Source organism: Hemicordylus capensis, chromosome 1, assembly GCF_027244095.1.
Source record: "Hemicordylus capensis ecotype Gifberg chromosome 1, rHemCap1.1.pri, whole genome shotgun sequence".
Classification (NCBI taxonomy): domain Eukaryota; kingdom Metazoa; phylum Chordata; class Lepidosauria; order Squamata; family Cordylidae; genus Hemicordylus; species Hemicordylus capensis.
This window is the reverse complement of record NC_069657.1, coordinates 306,440,425-306,458,469: the sequence shown is the minus strand read 5'-3', so window position 1 is coordinate 306,458,469 and position 18,045 is coordinate 306,440,425. Positions and strand designations below refer to the sequence as shown.

At 43.0% G+C, this 18,045-nt stretch overlaps 1 protein-coding gene across 12 annotated transcripts in view; it reads right to left on the bottom strand.

Moving 5' to 3' along the window:
* The window catches only part of KCNQ5 (potassium voltage-gated channel subfamily Q member 5), a 576,092-nt gene that overhangs the window by 140,143 nt on the left and 417,904 nt on the right, over positions 1–18,045 (bottom strand). For all 12 annotated transcript variants that reach the window (XM_053286867.1, XM_053286878.1, XM_053286866.1 and 9 more), the window contains one exon: positions 3,800–3,926. In XM_053286867.1, coding sequence (XP_053142842.1) covers positions 3,800–3,926 — 127 coding nt within the window. The remainder of the gene's footprint in view (positions 1–3,799; positions 3,927–18,045) is intronic.

Here is an 18,045-nt window from a genome sequence, read left to right as displayed (position 1 = left end):
CCGTTTCCAGTGCCTTGTTGCAGCAACGTTGCCTGCTGAGATAACGGCAGCGTGTGGAGGTGACTGCACTTCCTGGAGCTGGCCCCCAAGGCAGCAGTAACAAAGAGGGAGCAACCCAGTAACACTGTAGTGGGATCATCGCCAGTGCTAGAAGCAGTGGCCCTGTCCCTGTGATCTTATTTGGCTGGGCTTCCTCTCTTCTGGCATGCTCATTGCTCTCCAGACATCCCTCTCTGTCACCCATGCCCTGGCTGCTTTGGTGCTTAAGGTGCCCTCCCCACAGGTGGAGTGAATGGAATGAGTGGGGGGGGAGGGCGTTCTGCTTTTCTTGGACATGCTTTTGTTTGGGTGTTGAAGCTGAGCTCTTAAAATTCCATAAAGACAAGATTTATTCTGTCTGAGCTTTTCTGAAAGTAGCGTCTTTTCGATATAGTGATTCATTTTGACCTGTGCATTAGACTCCTGTTTGTTGTACTATATTATCTTCTCTGTCACTTATATAACTTTGATAATTCTTGGGGAATAGTGCTAGATTCCCTCACCATTCACTATATCAAGATGACACAACTTTCAGAAACGTTCAGACAGAATAAATGTTGTCTTTATGGAATACTAAAAGCTCGACTTAAAACCAAAAGCTAGCATACTTAGTTTAGCACTACAAAGCTATACATCCCAATTATAGAACAGAATTGCAAAATATACTCCTTTACTTCAGTATTTGTGTGCGTGCATGTTATATCTATAGTGGCACATAATAATGCATATGTGCACACACCTCCCTGATACTACCGCCCAGAAGCAACCTCATTCTGCTCACTGATTAAAAAAACTAGAGGGAACACCTTGTCAAAAAGAGAGAGAGAGAGAGGGAAAATGCTCAGAGAACAGTAATCCCAGTTGCGATTGGGGAGCAAAATTGCTAGAACTACATAAAGTGGCTGCGGACACCATTTTGTATTTTTGCTTCTGTATTTCTGCTGCCATTTTTTATCTGATAGTCTGATATTTTTAACTGATATTTTTTATCAGTAAAAGAGTGTGACAGCTGCTATGGATTTTGGATTGACCTGTGTAGTGTGCTTGTCCATTGACTGTGAAGGAAAGGAAACAAGTCTGCCTGGTAAGAAACTGAGAGGGTGGGTGGGCAGAGCCAACATTCCCCAAAGCCACCCTCAGGCAGGAAGCCACATCTCCTTCTTGCTTTATCCACTTTATCCGCAGGCTCTCTCCACTGTTGCCAGTAAGCCCTATTTTGGGTTAACATGAAGACCCCCGCTCTACTCAAATGTTAACCACACTGGCTCATCAGTCATTATCTTAGTACACACTTTACCCTGCCCAGTCAAGAGACTTCGCACCAAATGGGTCGATAAGCACAGGCTGCGCCAGCAGCATGCCTTCAGGTTAAGCAGCTAACAAAACTGAAAAGGATGCTCCAACCACTTGATAATGAGGTATGTCTGGCTATTCAGATCCTACTTCAAAGGTAACTCACTGAAAGGAGGAATCTCCTTATCTAAAAAGATAAATGTAAAGCACTCTTCGAGGGTAATGCAGATAAGTGGAACATTTCCCAACTCGTCATTGCCATTGGTTGGCAAGAACTAAGGAGAGAGGCCCATAAAAGCTATTTTAGTTGGAAAAAAGTTGGGGGGGGGAATTGGAGCATCCTGTTCTTGTCATCCTGGAAGACATCCTGGTCTTAGAGATAGTCAGTTAAGAACAGCTCTATTCAACATGTACACCACATCTGCATAGCTTCCTCTTGCCTTTGTTGGGCGGGAATCATTAAGTTTGAATAGCAATAAACCTCTTTCTGGGTAGGCAGAATGGCTTGGAAACTGCCTCAGGTCATGTTTTGAGGTATATCTATCTCTGGACGAAGCACAAGGCCTCAGAATCTGTTTGGATCACTCTCACACACATGTGTTGTAACCCTCTGCTCCTCGACATTCTTCTCTACTTTCCTGCCCCATGAGGAGGCCTCCCTGGCAACATGCACCAAATGCACCAAATTACCCAGGAAGGATAGGTAACCTAACCTCTTGCCTTTCTAAGCCTCCTTGCCCCTTCTCTCCCTCCTTTTTCCTCTCCACTTTCCAAGCAGTTTTCATGGCAAGCCTTAAGCCAGGCGCTGATCCAAGAGTCTTAGTCATCTTATTTACTCTTAGTTGGGACCTTAGCTAAATTATTTCCAGTAAGTTAGAAGTTAGAATTCCAGCTAAGACTGATAGCACCACCTAACCAAACCTTTGCCTTCTGTACCCCCATTTTACCCTTGATGCTTTTGAACTTTGGTGCTGAAGAAGACTTTTGAGGATACCATGGACAGCCAGGAAAACAAACAAACAAATGGATCATAGAACAAATCAATCCAGAATTTTAAATAAAGGCACAAATGACCAGGCTCAAACTATCATACTTCGGACACATTATGCAAAAACCCAGCTCCCTTGAGAAGTCCATAATGCTGGGAAAAGTTAAAGGAAAGAGAAGAAGAGGACGACCAGCAGCAAGGTGGATGGACTCGATTACAACAGCAATGAATGCACCTCTGAGAGAACTTAAAGGCCAAGTTGAAGACAGATCATCCTGGAGAGAATCTATCTATGTGGTCGCTAAGAGTCAACACCGACTTGACGGCACATAATCAATCAAGCAAGCAAGCAAGCAAAGCCTTTGAACTGTATTCCTGTTTCCTCATCTTTCCAATATGCCAAAACTCACTCTAATTTATACTGGAACCAAACTGCTCCTTCAAACAAAGCCCATTCGCCACTCTAAGGCAAAAGCAGAGTTGCAGCATCTAGCCAGCACTGCATGGCAGTTCTGTAATACCAAATGGCTCTGCAAAAATGCCAGAGTATACCACACAATAGTTTTCAACACTCAAAAAAAGTGCAGCATTTGTAAGATGCTTGTTTCACATTAAGGGCCAATTGTCATGAAAAAACTAAAAGCCAAATAATGCCACTGGCTGTATGAACAGCACTGAACTGAAGGCTCTGTAAATATCTGCCTTATATGAACTCACCCCTATCCTAAGTGTTGTGAAGCAGGAGTAAAATAGGGATGTGCATGGAACCGGTTCGGAGGCCATTTGTGGGCCTCCAAACCGGTTCAAAGAACCAGTGGTTCTGCTGGTTTGACAGTGTGTGTGTGTGTCTAACTTTAAGGGCAGGGGAGGGTGCACTTACCCCTCCCACCACTTTCCCCCTGCCAGTGTCTGTTTTTGTCAATGCCCATTGGGGCGGCAGTGTACCTTCCTGCCGCCCCGTTGCCCCCATTGTCTGGATATAACCGGAAGTATCTGACACTGGGGGGGAAAGCAGCTGGAGGGTTAAGTGCACCCTCCCCCGCTCTTAAAGCAGCACCCCCCACTGCCTTCGAGCCTCCCCCGCGTGCTTCCATTTACATCCTTAGAGTAAACTGCCGTTTGGAAAACCTCCTGGTAAAAAACTAGTTGTCAGTGCTTCTGTATCTAGGAGCTACAAGTGCTATCAGCTTCCCATAGTCACTTGTGGGAAGAGGGAAGACACACAACCTTTCTTGCTTTCTGTGGTATTGAGCAGTCAGCAGACCAGATACATGTACTAAATTCCAAGGCATGTGTGAGATTGTTTTCTTTCCATAGGTGAATATGGAAAACATACTTACCCATCAAAATCACAACCAAATTTAACCTAGGATTTAAATCATATGAATGGCAAATTGAATCCTACTCTTCTGGTTTTAACATGGGCTTGAGACAGATGACATTGTTGTAGTTTTATAATGGCCATGGCTGGATGCTTACCTATTACACAGAATGGTTTCCTTGCGAATCGCAACCTTCCTTGCCATCCACGGTATCGACAACAGCAGCCAGCAGACCAGATGCGTACAATAAATTCAAAACCAAAGACAACAATCATGACAGACTCCTAAAAGGGGACAAATAAGAAACACAGCTGGTGAAGTCAGCAGCACAGAAAATGGAAGCAAATGCTTGTCAGTGCTAGCTAATTAATGTCAAGCAGTTAGAATACAACTGTATTCTTTTCAAGAATTGAAATGAAATACATTGCTTGTGACATCTAGAATTTTTTTTTTTAAATCATTGCATCTCCATGCAGTACAGATCAGATCTACAAGTCTGTAGGTGGCAGTTCATTAAAAAAGCACAACGGAGAGGACTAGGCTAGAAATTTTCTTCCATATGCACTTTAGAATTATTCAGGTAGCAATTTACATGGGATTACTTGGATTATATCTCTGTTGTACTTGCTTTTCACCTCTCCATGGCTAATAGGAATTTGAGGAGAGGCAATTTCATTTGAAAATGCATGGGGTGGGAAAGTGTTCAACCACCCTCCTCCAGCACCATGGCCCCAATCCAAATTGCCTCCACTCCAGCTGCTTTTAACCAAAGAAAAAGATATGGAAGATCTGAGCACAACCTCCCACATCATATCTAGTTTAGCCCTCAGGATACAGTCGGGCAATCTTTTCTTTTCTTTTCCCCCAGAGAATTAAATTTGGTATGATGCAGAGCCATCCTCGTTTGTGATGTGGACACATTTTTGTTTTGTATCTTGCAGTGCTCCAAAACCTGCAAAATCTGTTTGACCAGAGGGGATAATGGGTCAAAAGAAATTAGTGCAGGGCTCCTCATATAATTATATGGGGTGAGAGAGACTGCCTCAGGCAACACTGGATTATTATTAAAGGTCAGTGCATTGCCTATTATTTAGTTTATTATTGTATTTTTTAATCACCACAGGGGGCACTAGTCAAATTTTCTGCCCCCGAGTCAAGATTTCTTGCACTGCCTCACTATGAGTAACAATAGCAGTAACGACCCCTTTACATCATTTAAAAACTACTGTCTCTCACAAGGCTCAGTGTCTGTGGAACTTGTCTTCTACAGAATTAATAAAAACTGCAGCCTCTTTTAGAATAATTGTAAAAAAAAATTTATTTGATCTGTTTTTTTTAAGGTCCGTGCTAAGATGGAAAGTACCTGTGTTTTTATTTTTATAGTTTTTATTTTCAAATATTTTTAATTGAACTGAGCCCTCATAGGCCCTTATTTCCACACTGTTGGAAATAATAACCAAGAGAATAATGAGTATACACTATCGAAAACACGTATGGTGCTACAGCCTTCACAGAAATGAACTTCCAGGCTATCACTGTTACCCTTTGTTGGTTTGAAATGATTATGGGTTCATGACCGAATGCAGCAGAGACGAAAGTGCTTGAAAAAGTTTATTAAGCAGTTTGTCAAAGAAACAGAGAATAGGATTTATATTTTATTTGGCTGGTAAAAAACATTTCCCTGTTCAGCATAAAGCTGTTCTATGACAGCTACTGTAGCTAATTTGTTATCCTTTCATGATGAACACTAGAATGGAACGGAATCACTTGTATACTAAAAATAAATTAAACACAGGAATATTGACAAAGTGGTGACCCACCTTTGATTTCTGACCCCCAATAAATCACCCATGTTTTTACTCTGTAAGAAACTGATCTTCTTCAGTAAGTTAATAAGTTAATAGCAGGCAGCAACTATGGGTGACTGCTTTGCTAGCATGATGTAACAACCTATTAGTTTCTTAAGAGTGTAATAATTTCCACTTAATTCATTAAAATATACATAATTTGTCATGTGTATAGCACACACACCCCAGTAGTTTCCAATCCATTTTTTACTTTGCTGTGGCAGTGAGATTTGACACTGATTGTTACAAACAGTCCAGCTCATAAAAATTCCCAACTCCAGAATCTCTGCAAAGTTTCCAATGTTGTTAAAATATTTGTAGTAGATACAACAGAATGGAAGCAAGAGTAGACTCTGAAGAAACCTGATAGCACATAAGGTCAGGAGGAGCTGGATGTTATGGGGAAGAAGGGAGATTCCTTGGGAGTTTGGCCAAGACAGGATGGCTGGAGGTAGTGAAACAAAGCAGGCTATGGGCTGAAAAACAGGGGCCATAAGAAACCATGGGTGGTAGAGATATGGAGCTGAAGAAAGGAGGAACCAAGGACAAAATATTTTTTTAAAGGGATCCAGAGGGGATCCACACTACAGGCCAGTCACATCTGTTCTGGGTAAGTTGGTAAGTTGACAGAAAGCATTATTGAAGAGAAAATTATCAAGCATATAAGAGCATGTCCTTTGATCCTCCAGAATAGCTTTTCAGGGAGCTTGGGGCCTTAGTGGGGAGAAGGGGGCAGGGAAAGAGGCTTGTGTGAGCAGCACTCTAGATACTGAAGTTGTGAAAGACTTAAAATTTATACCAAGTTTTAAAGCAAGTTATATACATAAATTTAGTTCTAATATAATCTTTAGGATCAGTTCTAAATTTAAACTGCAGATTAATTAAGCCTGAAAGTAGGTACAATTCATAGTCGATCCACAGCACCGAAGTCATCCTGCTGCTCCCTCCAACATGCTCAACTGCTGATTGTTGCTGGGTACAAGGCCTGCCCACCACATTATTCACCAGGCCTGGCAGCTGAGTTACCATTGGGCAGAGGGTCACTCGCTGCCTCTCCACCACTCTTGACTGCTGGGTTGCTGCTGTGCATGAGTTTGCCTGCTGGCCCTCCACTATGCCCAGCAATTGGGATGCCAATAGGCACATCCTGTGTTTGGGTGTGCCACTGCCCCCCCTTCATTAAGCCCAACAACTGAGTTGTTATGGGATGGGATGAGACAGAGACAGAGGGAATGCGGAGAAGGTGTGCAGGTCTGTCCCTCCCACTTTCCACCCCAATTGCATAGAGTGGGGAAGCTCAATGACAGAAGGCAATAATGGGGAGCACTTGAAAAGTTCCAGCTCAGAGCATTCCCCCCCCCCATTGTCTCTTACTTCCAAAAAAGGTCAGGGATGAGCAGGCAGCCAATAAGTTCAGGGCACTCAGCCAAACAATGGGAGCATGTGCCGTGTGCTAACAATGCCAATGAACACAACCCACATTCAGTTTCATGCAAGCTTACAAAGGCAGCGAACACAAAACCCCTACAGTACTTCGTAATGCCACTGTGAATCCAGTTCATGAAAAGGCAGCATAAAGCAATTAAAATATATGAAATCAAATAATAATAATCTCCAATTCCAGTCAAATCAGAGACGTTTCTACCAAAGCATAGAAGGTGAAACGGCAAGAAACCTAGAAACACCAAATAAAGAAGAAACAGTGCAATTCTGGGGAAAATTATGGAACAATCCAATAGATTATAATAAAAAAGCAGGCTGGATGAAAGAGGTCAAAAATGTAACCAACAAATGCAAGATCTAATAATAACACCAGAATTAATAAGTAATAGATCAAAGAAAATTAAAAATTGGACTGCTCCAGGCGACGATGAACTGCATGGCTTTTGGCTTAAACACCTAACAAGCCTTCATAAACAACTATCAAAACAGTTCAATCACATTTTGCAAGGAGGTGATATTGAACAATGGCTAACAACTGGGAAAACTCATCTCATCATGAAAGACCCAGCAAAAGGTGCAGTTCCAAGTAATTATAGACCGATCACCTGCCTGCCAACCATGTTGAAATTATTAACTGGAATAATAGCAGATGAAGTGATGCAACACTTATTAACTAACAAACAGCTTCCAGTTGAACAGAAAGGAAATTGCCCGAACACCAGAGGCACAAAAGACCAGCTGCTGATTGACAAAATGATTTTAGAAAATTGCAAGAGAAGAAAAACAAATCTAAGTGTTGCATGGATTGATTACAAGAAAGCCTTCGATTCATTGCCTCACACATGGATACTAAAATGTTTAGAAACAACTGCTGTCAGCAAAAACATTCAGATATTTATAAAAAAAGCCATGAGCATGTGGAGTACACAGTTAACAATCAATGGCGAGATACTTGGACAGGTTAGCATTAGAAGAGGCATTTTCCAAGGGTACTCACTATCCCCTCTGTTGTTTGTAATCGCCATGACCCCACTTTCACAAATACTAAACAAACCAGGCCTTGGATACCAAACATCTAAAACATCAAGTCAAATCAACCATCTGCTGTACATGGACGATCTGAAGTTGCATAGAAAGTCCCAGTCAGAAATCGAATCACTGCTAAACACTGTCCGTATATTAAGTAGCGATATAGCAATGGAGTTTGGACTAGACAAGTGTGCTGCATTAATAATGAACAGAGGAAAAATAAAAACAGAAAGAATAGAACTGCCCAATGGAAGCAACATCAAGAACCTGGAAGAGAAAGAACCTTACAAATACTTGGGCATTCTCCAGGCTGATAACATCGCACACACTGAAGTTAAAAGAAAAATTGGAAGTGAATACATCAGGAGAGTTAGAAAAATCCTCAAGTCCAAACTCAATGGCGAGAACACCATACAAGCCATAAACACCTGGGCTATACCTGTTATCAGATACAGTGCAGGAATAATAGACTGGACCCAGGCAGAGCTAGAGACGCTAGATCGTAAGACCAGGAAAATAATGACCATCAATCATGCTCTGCACCCCCGCAGTGATGTTGATAGGCTATACCTCCCTCGCAGCTCAGGTGGAAGAGGAATGCTGCAAGTCCATCAAATAGTAGAAGAGGAGAAAAGAGGACTTGAAGAATATATCAAGGACAGTGAAGAAGATGCACTTCAAATGGTCAATAATGAGAAACTATTCAACACCAATGAAACAAAGCAGGCCTACAAGAAAGAACAAGTCAAGAACCGAGCAGAAAAATGGAGAAATAAGCCCCTGCATGGTCAATATTTCCACAATATAAGTGGAAAATCAGACATCACCAAGACCTGGCAATGGCTTAAGAATGGCAACTTGAAGAAAGAAACAGAGGGTTTAATACTGGTTGCGCAAGAACAGGCACTAAGAACAAATGCAATAAGAGCAAAAGTCGAAAAATCCACCACAAACAGCAAGTGCCACCTTTGTAAAGAAGCCGATGAAACCGTGGACCACCTAATCAGCTGTTGTAAAAAGATCGCACAGACTGACTACAAACAAAGGCATGACAAGGTAGCAGGGATGATACACTGGAACATCTGCAAAAAATACAAGCTACCTGTAGCCAAAAATTGGTGGGACCATCAAATTGAAAGAGTGGAAGAAAATGAAGATGTAAAAATATTATGGGACTTCCAACTACAAACAGACAAACATCTGCCACACAATACACCAGATATAACTGTAGTTGAGAAGAAAGAAAAACAAGTCAAAATAATCGACATAGCAATACCAGGGGATAGAAGAATAGAAGAAAAAGAAATAGAAAAAATCGCTAAATACAAAGATCTACAAATTGAAATAGAAAGGCTGTGGCAGAAAAAGACCAAAATAATCCCAGTGGTCATTGGCGCCCTGGGTGCAGTCCCAAAAGACCTTGAAGAGCACCTCAGCACCATAGGGGACACAGAAATCACCATCAGCCAATTACAAAAAGCAGCTTTACTGGGAACAACCTATATTCTGCGACGATATCTATAACAATTGACAATAAAATTCAGCCATCCCAGGTCCTTGGGAAGGACTCGATGTCTGGATAAAACAAACCAGTCAATAACACCTGTCTGACTGTGTAAACAAGAAACAATAATAATAATAGAGATGGATTTGTGATAGGTATATTGACTGCATCATGACATGCTTGTAGCCTTCAGATCAGGAAGTTATCATGTGCTATTTTATAGTAGCAGGGAAGAGTCAATGGTTGTTTTATACTTTGGCACCAATGCTTTTAGAAAATATAGTTGTGAAGTTCTAAAAGCCACACACAGCTTGCTATCTAAGATGCTGATATGAAGAACCTGCATGGTAACACTTTGACAAATACCAGAGGAGCTCTTATCCTTGGACCTTGGGGACCCGGCCTTTGGCCCCTAAGGTCCAGGGGGGCCTCCTGCCGTGCCACCACTCCACCCCACCCTGCTGTTGCCCCGTGAAAACTTCAATTATTCTAGCCACGCCAGGTGCATGGCCACCGGGGGTTCTTGGCTGGGGGGGGGGGTGTACAGGTGGGGGCTGAGCTGAGCAGGCCTTCTCCATCCCCGTGGTGGCATCGACAGGCGAAGCAGGGCTCAGGAGCAGCCGCTGGGATCGACTGCTTGGCCTGCGGCCCTTGAAAACTGCAAAGAAGCATTCGGTGGAGCTTTCTTGCAGTTCTCAAGGGCCACTGGGCTGAATGGTCGAGCCCAGCGGCCACTCCCAAGCCCCACCCTACCTACTGGCACCACCACGGGGGTGGGGGAGGCCTGCTCGGCTCACCCCACACACCCACACCCCATGGTGTGGCTAGAATTTTTGATGTTTTCATGGGGTAGTGATGGGATGGGGTGGCAACATGGCGGGAGGCCCCCCTCCCTGGACCTTTAGGGGAAATTGAGGTATATAACTTTTTTTAAAAAATTAACTTTTAATTTTAACTTACCGAAGGTGGGGTGGGTCCGAAGCCATTCAAGTCTAGCCACCAACAATACCTAGGTGCGCCTCTGACAAATACTATTTGTTCCATATACAGGGTCAGCTAGGCATGCAGAGCTGCAAAGCCCCAACGTGTGGATGTGCTAGTGGTGTTAGGAGGAAGGGTTTATATTTCTTAGGCATTTGGGAACATTTTGGGACAAAGGGCAGCTATTTACAGAGACCAAAGATACAACTGTATACAACTGATACAACGGTATTTGAGGGACCGCCTGCTCCCAAGGGTTGCTGCCCGCTTGACGAGGACATCTGAGGGGGCCCTGCTCCAGGTGCCGACAATGAGAGAGGCCCGGCTGTCGTGCACTCGGGACAGGGCCTTCTCTGTTGCTGCCCCCAGACTCTGGAATGCTCTCCCAGTGGCCATTCGTTCCTCGCACTCCATCATGGCTTTTAGAAAGCTTGTAAAGACTTGACTTTTTACCCAGGCTTTTACATAATCGTTTTTACTGCTGCTTCTGGGTGTTTTTATTTGTTGTATTGTTTTATGCCTGTTTTTATATGTTTTTATACTCTTAGCATGTTGTTTTTATTGTCTTTTTATTGTATGTTTTTAACTTTTGTAAACCGCCTTGGGGCTATATTTTAACGAAAGGCGGTATAAAAATGCAAAAATAAATAAATAAAATAAATAAAACTGCACACAAAAAGGACATTTGGAGTGGGAAGCAATGTGTATGTTAACACCAGAACATGGTGGGAACATAGGAACATAGGAAGCTGCCATATACCAAGTCAGACCATTGGTCTATCTAGCTCAGTATTGTCTTCACAGACTGGCAGCGGCTTCTCCAAGGTTGCAGGCAGGAATCTCTCTCAGCCCTATCTTGGAGAAGCCAGGGAGGGAACTTGAAACCTTCTGCTCTTTCCAGAGCGGCTTCAACCCCTGAGGGGAATAACTTGCAGTGCTCACACATCAAGTCTCCCATTCAGATGCAACCAGGGCAGACCCTGCTTAGCGATGGGGACAAGTCATGCTTGCTACTACAAGACCAGCTTGATACTAAGAGAACAATACAGAAGGCACCCAGTCATTTCGGAGCCCGGACCTGAAGGGCTTCAGAGGCCCTGCTGTTGCAATGTTGGGGTGTGTGTGTGTGAGGAGAAAGTTTCTTCCCTTTTGCACACTGTTTTTAAAAACAGTGCTTCCCCCATGTGGAGGAAGGCTGCTCAGCAGAGAGGCCATCACTTGGGAAGAGGGAGCAGAGCTGGACGGAGCTCACTGCCTCCCATCCTGGAGGGTAACAAAGAGAACTCTCCCCTACTTGCCGCCCCACCCTCTCTGCAACTACCACCGCCACGCCCCATCCCACCCTCTCCATCCCACCTTCTCCTGGGTAAACATCTCCTTAAAGGGGAACTCTCCCCTTCTCCCCCCTCCCTTCCCCGCAGCTAGTGCCGCTGCTGCCCAGTGGCGGGTGGTTGTTGTTGTTTTTTGTATAGGTGCGCTGGAGCTGCCCAGTGGGGTGGGCATGGAAGCAGCATGCGGAGTGGCTGCAGGAGTCCTCGACCTTTGGAGGCCCTCCCAGACCGAGGAGGCCACAGACCAGAGCCCCAAGGTCTGGGGGTAAGAGTGCCTCTGAAGGCACATCATCTATTGGAACAGTGAGAATCAGTGGATATGGCTGTCCTTCTATACAAAAGATATGGCTATATAATGATGGGATAACTTTGTAAGCTACTTAATGCCTTGATTAAGCAGATAGGTGCAGGAGCTCAAATTAATGTGTGGATTAGGACCTCCAGAAGGAAACTATGGGCTGGTTCCTACACTCAAAAGCCAGGTAGGAGAAGAGTCCAACTGGAATTCCAGACATGTGTGTGTTCTCAAGAACCAGAGGTGTGTGGGCAAAAATCGAGGTAGGAGGACAGGAAAGCCATTAATTTATTTTAATTGGAGCTTAAATATGAATAAGAAATGTCAGAACAACCAATTATCAATATTTTATAAAGCATTCACTATCTGTCCAGTTCATTGTCATTTTATTACACATGCATTTCAGTAACTGCATCATGATAATACCAGGGTTGAAACTCTTAATTGCTTTAATATTTAGAGTCGTCAACTAAAGCTTTAATTTATGAATAGCAATTTTAGTTAGTCTGGGGAAATTTTAATTGGTGAGGGTGTCAAAAATGCAGTCCGTGTCATATTATGCCAGGAAGATTAGAACATACAGGTGTGCCTGAAGTTGCAGATTGTCTATATTGCTTTTTAACAACATTTCTCAACCAATTAATTGAATAAACATTTTATATGAGGGCTGCAAGATTTAGTTATTGGTTAGATTTATTGATTAAAACCCTCCTGATTGATTAAGAAGTCTCAGATTAATTAGGCAGCAGATTTTAAACAAAATGTTAATATTTTTAATTTTAACCTGCTGGTGGAAAGCTCTGTATTAGAAAAGGCATTTTACTTTCACATAAGAGAGAATCCCTCTTTGGTGCTTGCGATGAAAAACTGTGTATTATTTAAAATAAAGAAATCAATGATTTTTTCCCCTTTAGAACTATTGTCTTATTCAAATACAACATATGCAAATTTCATCAATTGGTTAAACCATAAACTAATATTACTTCAATGGGTGAGAGCTCTAATAACACACTCATATGCATACATGCTTACATCTCTTTTTGATCTACATCTACAGTGGGTATAGGAAAGAATCACCCCCTTTGATAGACCTTAAATTCTGGTTCCCTTACATCCTGAAATGAAAACACAAAGAAAATTCCCTTCACCAGCTGTACTTATCCAATGCAACCTATAACATCCAACTGAAAAACATCACAATTACAGTCCAGAAAAAGTGTCAGAAATAAAAAACAAGAATTACTGAGAATGAAAAAGGATCACCCCCCCCCAATGTCAATATTTTGTTGAACCACCTTTTGCTTTAATAACAGCCTTGAGTCTGTTGGGATACTTCTCTATCAACCTTGCACATCTAGACGGAGCAATATTTGCCCACTCCTCCATACAGAACTGTTCAAGTTCGGTCACATTGGATGGTAGGTGTTGGTGGACTGCTATCTTCAAATCTCTCCACAGATTTTCTATGGGATTTAGGTCTGGGCTCTGACTGGGCCACATGAGGACGTTCACTTTTTTCTCCTTCAGCCACTGTGTGGTCAATTTTGCTGTGTGCTTCGGATCGTTGTCATGTTGAAAGGTGAATCTTCTGCCCATCCTCAACTGTCTGGCAGAGGGTAGCAGGTTTTCTTCCAGAATCTGACAGTATTTGGCCCAATCCATTTTTCCTTCTACCCTAACGAGCGCCCCAGTCCCTGAGGCTGAGAAACACCCCCAGAACAGGATGCTGCCACCTCCATGCTTCACTGTAGGTATGGTGTGTTGTGGATGGTGAGCTGCGTTGGATTTACGCCAGGTGTACTGTTTGGTGTTGAGGCCAAATAGTTCAATCTTGGTCTCATCTGACCATAAGACCTTTTTCCATTTGGCATCAGAATCTTCAAGGTGCCTTCTGGCAAAGCGCAAACGAGCTTTAATGTGGCCTTTCTTGAGAAGCGGCTTTCTCCTTGCGACCCGCCCGAACAAGTCACATCTGTGGAGTGCTCGTGAAATTGTTGCCACATGCACAGAACAACCACTCTTTGCCATGAAGTCCTTTAACTCCTTCAGAGTGGCCATTGGCCTCTTGGTAACCTCTCTTACCAGTTTCCTCCTTGCTCTTCCATCCAGTTTGGAGGGCCGACCAGATCCAGGGAGGATAGCAGTCCACCAACACCTACCATCCAATGTGACCGAACTTGAACAGTTCTCAGTTGTCCAGGGTTGTGAGGGGGATAGTATGTCCCCTACCCCCTCGAATTTAAACTTGGAACCATTGGTCACTCGCTGTGACTTTTAATGACTTTTTTGCGGATAAAATACCTTTGGGCTGAGCTGGATTCCACAGCTACTGCAAAGTCTAGGTGTCCAGCCACTCCTCTTTTGGGATTAGACTGGCTCATTTTCAGTTTGTGACTCCTGAGGAAGTGGACAAACTTCAGACTGTGTGTCCTACAACCTGTTCTCTTGACCCTTGTCCAACTTGGCTTATCTCATCTGGTAATTATATTATCAGAGAGGGTCTGGTAAATATTATAAATGCTTCTCAGAGGGAGGGCAGGATGCCTCCTTATCTTAAGGAGGCTACTATTAGACCACTTTTGAAGAAACATGCATTGGATCCCTTAGAGTTAGCTAACTACAGACCTGTTTCCAATCATCCATGGTTGGGCAAGGTGACTGAGCGGGTGTTGGCTTCTCAGCTCCAGGCAGTTTTGGATGATGCAGATTATCTAAACCCATTTGAAACTGGCTTTCCTGTGGGCTATGGGGTTGAGACTGCCTTGGTCAGCCTGATGGATGATCTCCAACTGGCTATCGACAGAGGGATTGTGACTCTGCTGCTCCCTTTGGATCTCTCTACACCTTTCGATACCATTGACCATGGTATCCTTCTGGACTGCCTGAGGGAGGTGGGATTGAGTGGCACTGATATACAGTGGTTCCGTTCCTACCTCTCTGGTAGATTCCAGATGGTGTCACTTGGAGACTGCTGTTCTGCAAAGTGAGAACTAAAGTGTGGAGTTCCATAAGGCTCCATACTGTCCTCAATGCTCTTTAACATCTACATGAAACCGCTGGGAGAGATCATCAGGAGGTTTGGTGCAGGGTGTTATCAATATGCTGATGACACCCAGATCTATTTCTCCATGTCAACCTCATCAGGAAATGGCATTTCTTCTCATACATAAATCTTCTCATACATAATAATAACAGAGCCAGCATGGTGTAGTGGTTAGAGTGCTGGACTAGGACCAGGGAGACCCGAGTTCAAATCCCCATTCAGCCATGAAACTAGCTGGGTGACTCTGGGCCAGTCACTTCTCTCTCAGCCTAACCTACTTCACAGGGTTGTTGTGAAAGAGAAACTCAAATATGTAGTACACCGCTCTGGGCTCCTTGGAAGAAGAGTGGGATATAAATGTAATAATAATAATAATAATAAGAAGAAGAAGAAGAAGAAGAAGAAGAAGAAGAAGAAATAGAAAAAATCACAAAATACAAAGATCTACAAATTGAAATTGAAAGGCTGTTTCAGAAAAAGACCAAAATAATCCCAGTGGTAATTGGCGCCCTGGGTGCAGTTCCAAAAGACCTTGAAGAGCACCTCAACACCATAGGGGTCACAGAAATCACCATCATCCAATTACAAAAAGCAGCTTTACTGGGAACAGCCTATATTCTGCGACGATATCTATAACAATTGACAATAAAATTCAACCATCCCAGGTCCTTGGGAAGGACTCGATGTCTGGATAAAACAAAGCTGTCAATAACACCTGTCTGACTGTGTAAACAAGAAATAATAATAATAATAATAATAATTGCAGTTCCAAAAGACCTTGAAGAGCACCTCAACACCATAGGGGCCACAGAAATCACCACCAGCCAATTACAAAAAGCAACTTTACTGGTTACAGCCTATATTCTGCGACAATATCTATAACAGCAACAACATTGACAATAAAATTCAGCCACCCCAGGTCCTTGAGAAGGACTCGATGTCTGTATAAAACAAACCAGTCAATAACACCTGTCTGACTGTGTAAATAAATAAATAAATAAATAAATAAATTATAAACTGCTTGGAGGAGGTAATGAGCTGAGGGATAACAAACTTAAGGTCAATCAAAATAAGAAGGAGGTACTGACTGCGGGGGGTCAGGACCTGAAAGATGGTTTAGATCTGCATGTTCTGGATGGGGTTACACTTCCCCTGAAAGATGAGGTATGTAGCTTGGGAGTGCCCCTGGACACAAATCTCTCCCTGGTTTCTCAGGTTGAGGCAGTGGCCAGGGGTGCTTTTTATCAGCTTCAGCTCATACGACAGCTATGTCCATTTCTGGAGGTAAATGACCTTAAAGCAGTGGTACATATGCTGGTAACCTCCACGCTTGACTACTGTAATGTACTCTGTGTGGGGTGCCTTTGTATGCAGTCTAGAAACTACAATTGGTACAGAATGCGGCAGCCAGACTGGTCTCTGGGACAACTCGAAGGGACCATGTAACACTGGTTTTAAGGGAACTGCACTGGCTGCCGATATGTTTCCATGTTAAATACAAGGTGCTGGTTATTACCTATAACCAGGGTATTGAAAAGAGTGCCTCCTTTGTCATGAACCCTACCACCTGTTATGATCTTCTGGAGAGGTCGTAACAGTTGCCACTGGCTTGTTTGGTGGCGACCCAGGACCGGGCTCTCTCTGTGGCTGCCCCAGCGCTTTGGAATATGCTCCCTGCTGAAACAAGTGCATCTCATTCTCTGTTTGTTTTCAGGAAGACCCTCAGGACTTGTTCTCACAGGCTTTTAATCAGAATTAATTTTAATAATTTGTTTTAACAATTGTTTTGTGCTACTGTTTTTGTTTTATGCTACTGTTTTAATTGTTCCAGGTATTTTAATGTGCTGATTTTTAAATATTATTTTAAATTTTGTACACCGCCTAGAGATGTACATATCAGGCGGTATAAAAATATGATAGATAAATAAATAATTCATTCATTAGTTCCTTACTGTCAAGGGATGGACATTCTGTATGTGTGTGAACATGCAACAAAATACAGTCTTTAAGACGTCAAGCTACTGAGGTATCCTGTGCTCCTTTTGAGCCAAATAAAGTGTGTGGGAATATTAGTATTATTTCAAATATTTGTATACTGCTTTTCAACACAAAAAAAGGTTCTAAAAGTGGTCTACAAAGCAAAAGATTTAATAAAATGGCTTCCTGCTGCAAAATGGCATATCTAACAAATCTAAAACAACAATAACAAAACACAGAAATAAGACAACAGCAACACTCACTGGAGATATATTATGCTGGGCTGGACAGTTGGTTTTTGCCAAGTACCACTCTAAAAGGTGTCTCTTTGCCCAATTGACAGGGATATAAAATTCCTGTTTCTGCCTGTGGTGACCAGCCTCCCCACCCGCTAAAGAGGTAATAGGAAGTGAACCACTGTAATAGAACATATTCATGGGAAGACCAATATCGTAGTGGAAGCCTTGTAATGGTGTCACTTTGAGGACTTCACGGGAACTTAAGGAACTCTTTGAGGAGGGTGAAAGCCAAAGGACGAGAAATTCCAAATGTTATTTTGAAATGTTGTGGTTTAGTACTGTTTTATATGTATAGATTGCTAAGTTACGAAGTTCCACTTTGTATTTCCATCTCTTTTGAGACAGGAATGGTGAACTCTGTCTCCAGCTGCCTGTCTCAATTTAAGGAGGGATATGTGGTGACCAGCCTCCCCACCTTCTATAGAGCTAATAGGAAATGAACCCCTATCTTGAGTGACAGACTGATGACCCCCAGGTCTTGACCAATCAATCCACCAGGTGGGTGGGACTTGAGAGTCACTGGGGCTTCTGGGAAGTAGAAGCAGGAAGTCAAGGGAAGGTAAGTGCTGAGTGAGCAGCATCTGCTCCAAGATAGTGATTGCAGATTCTTGAAAGACAAGATTGCAGGGGGCTTGAGCTTATCAGGGAATTTGG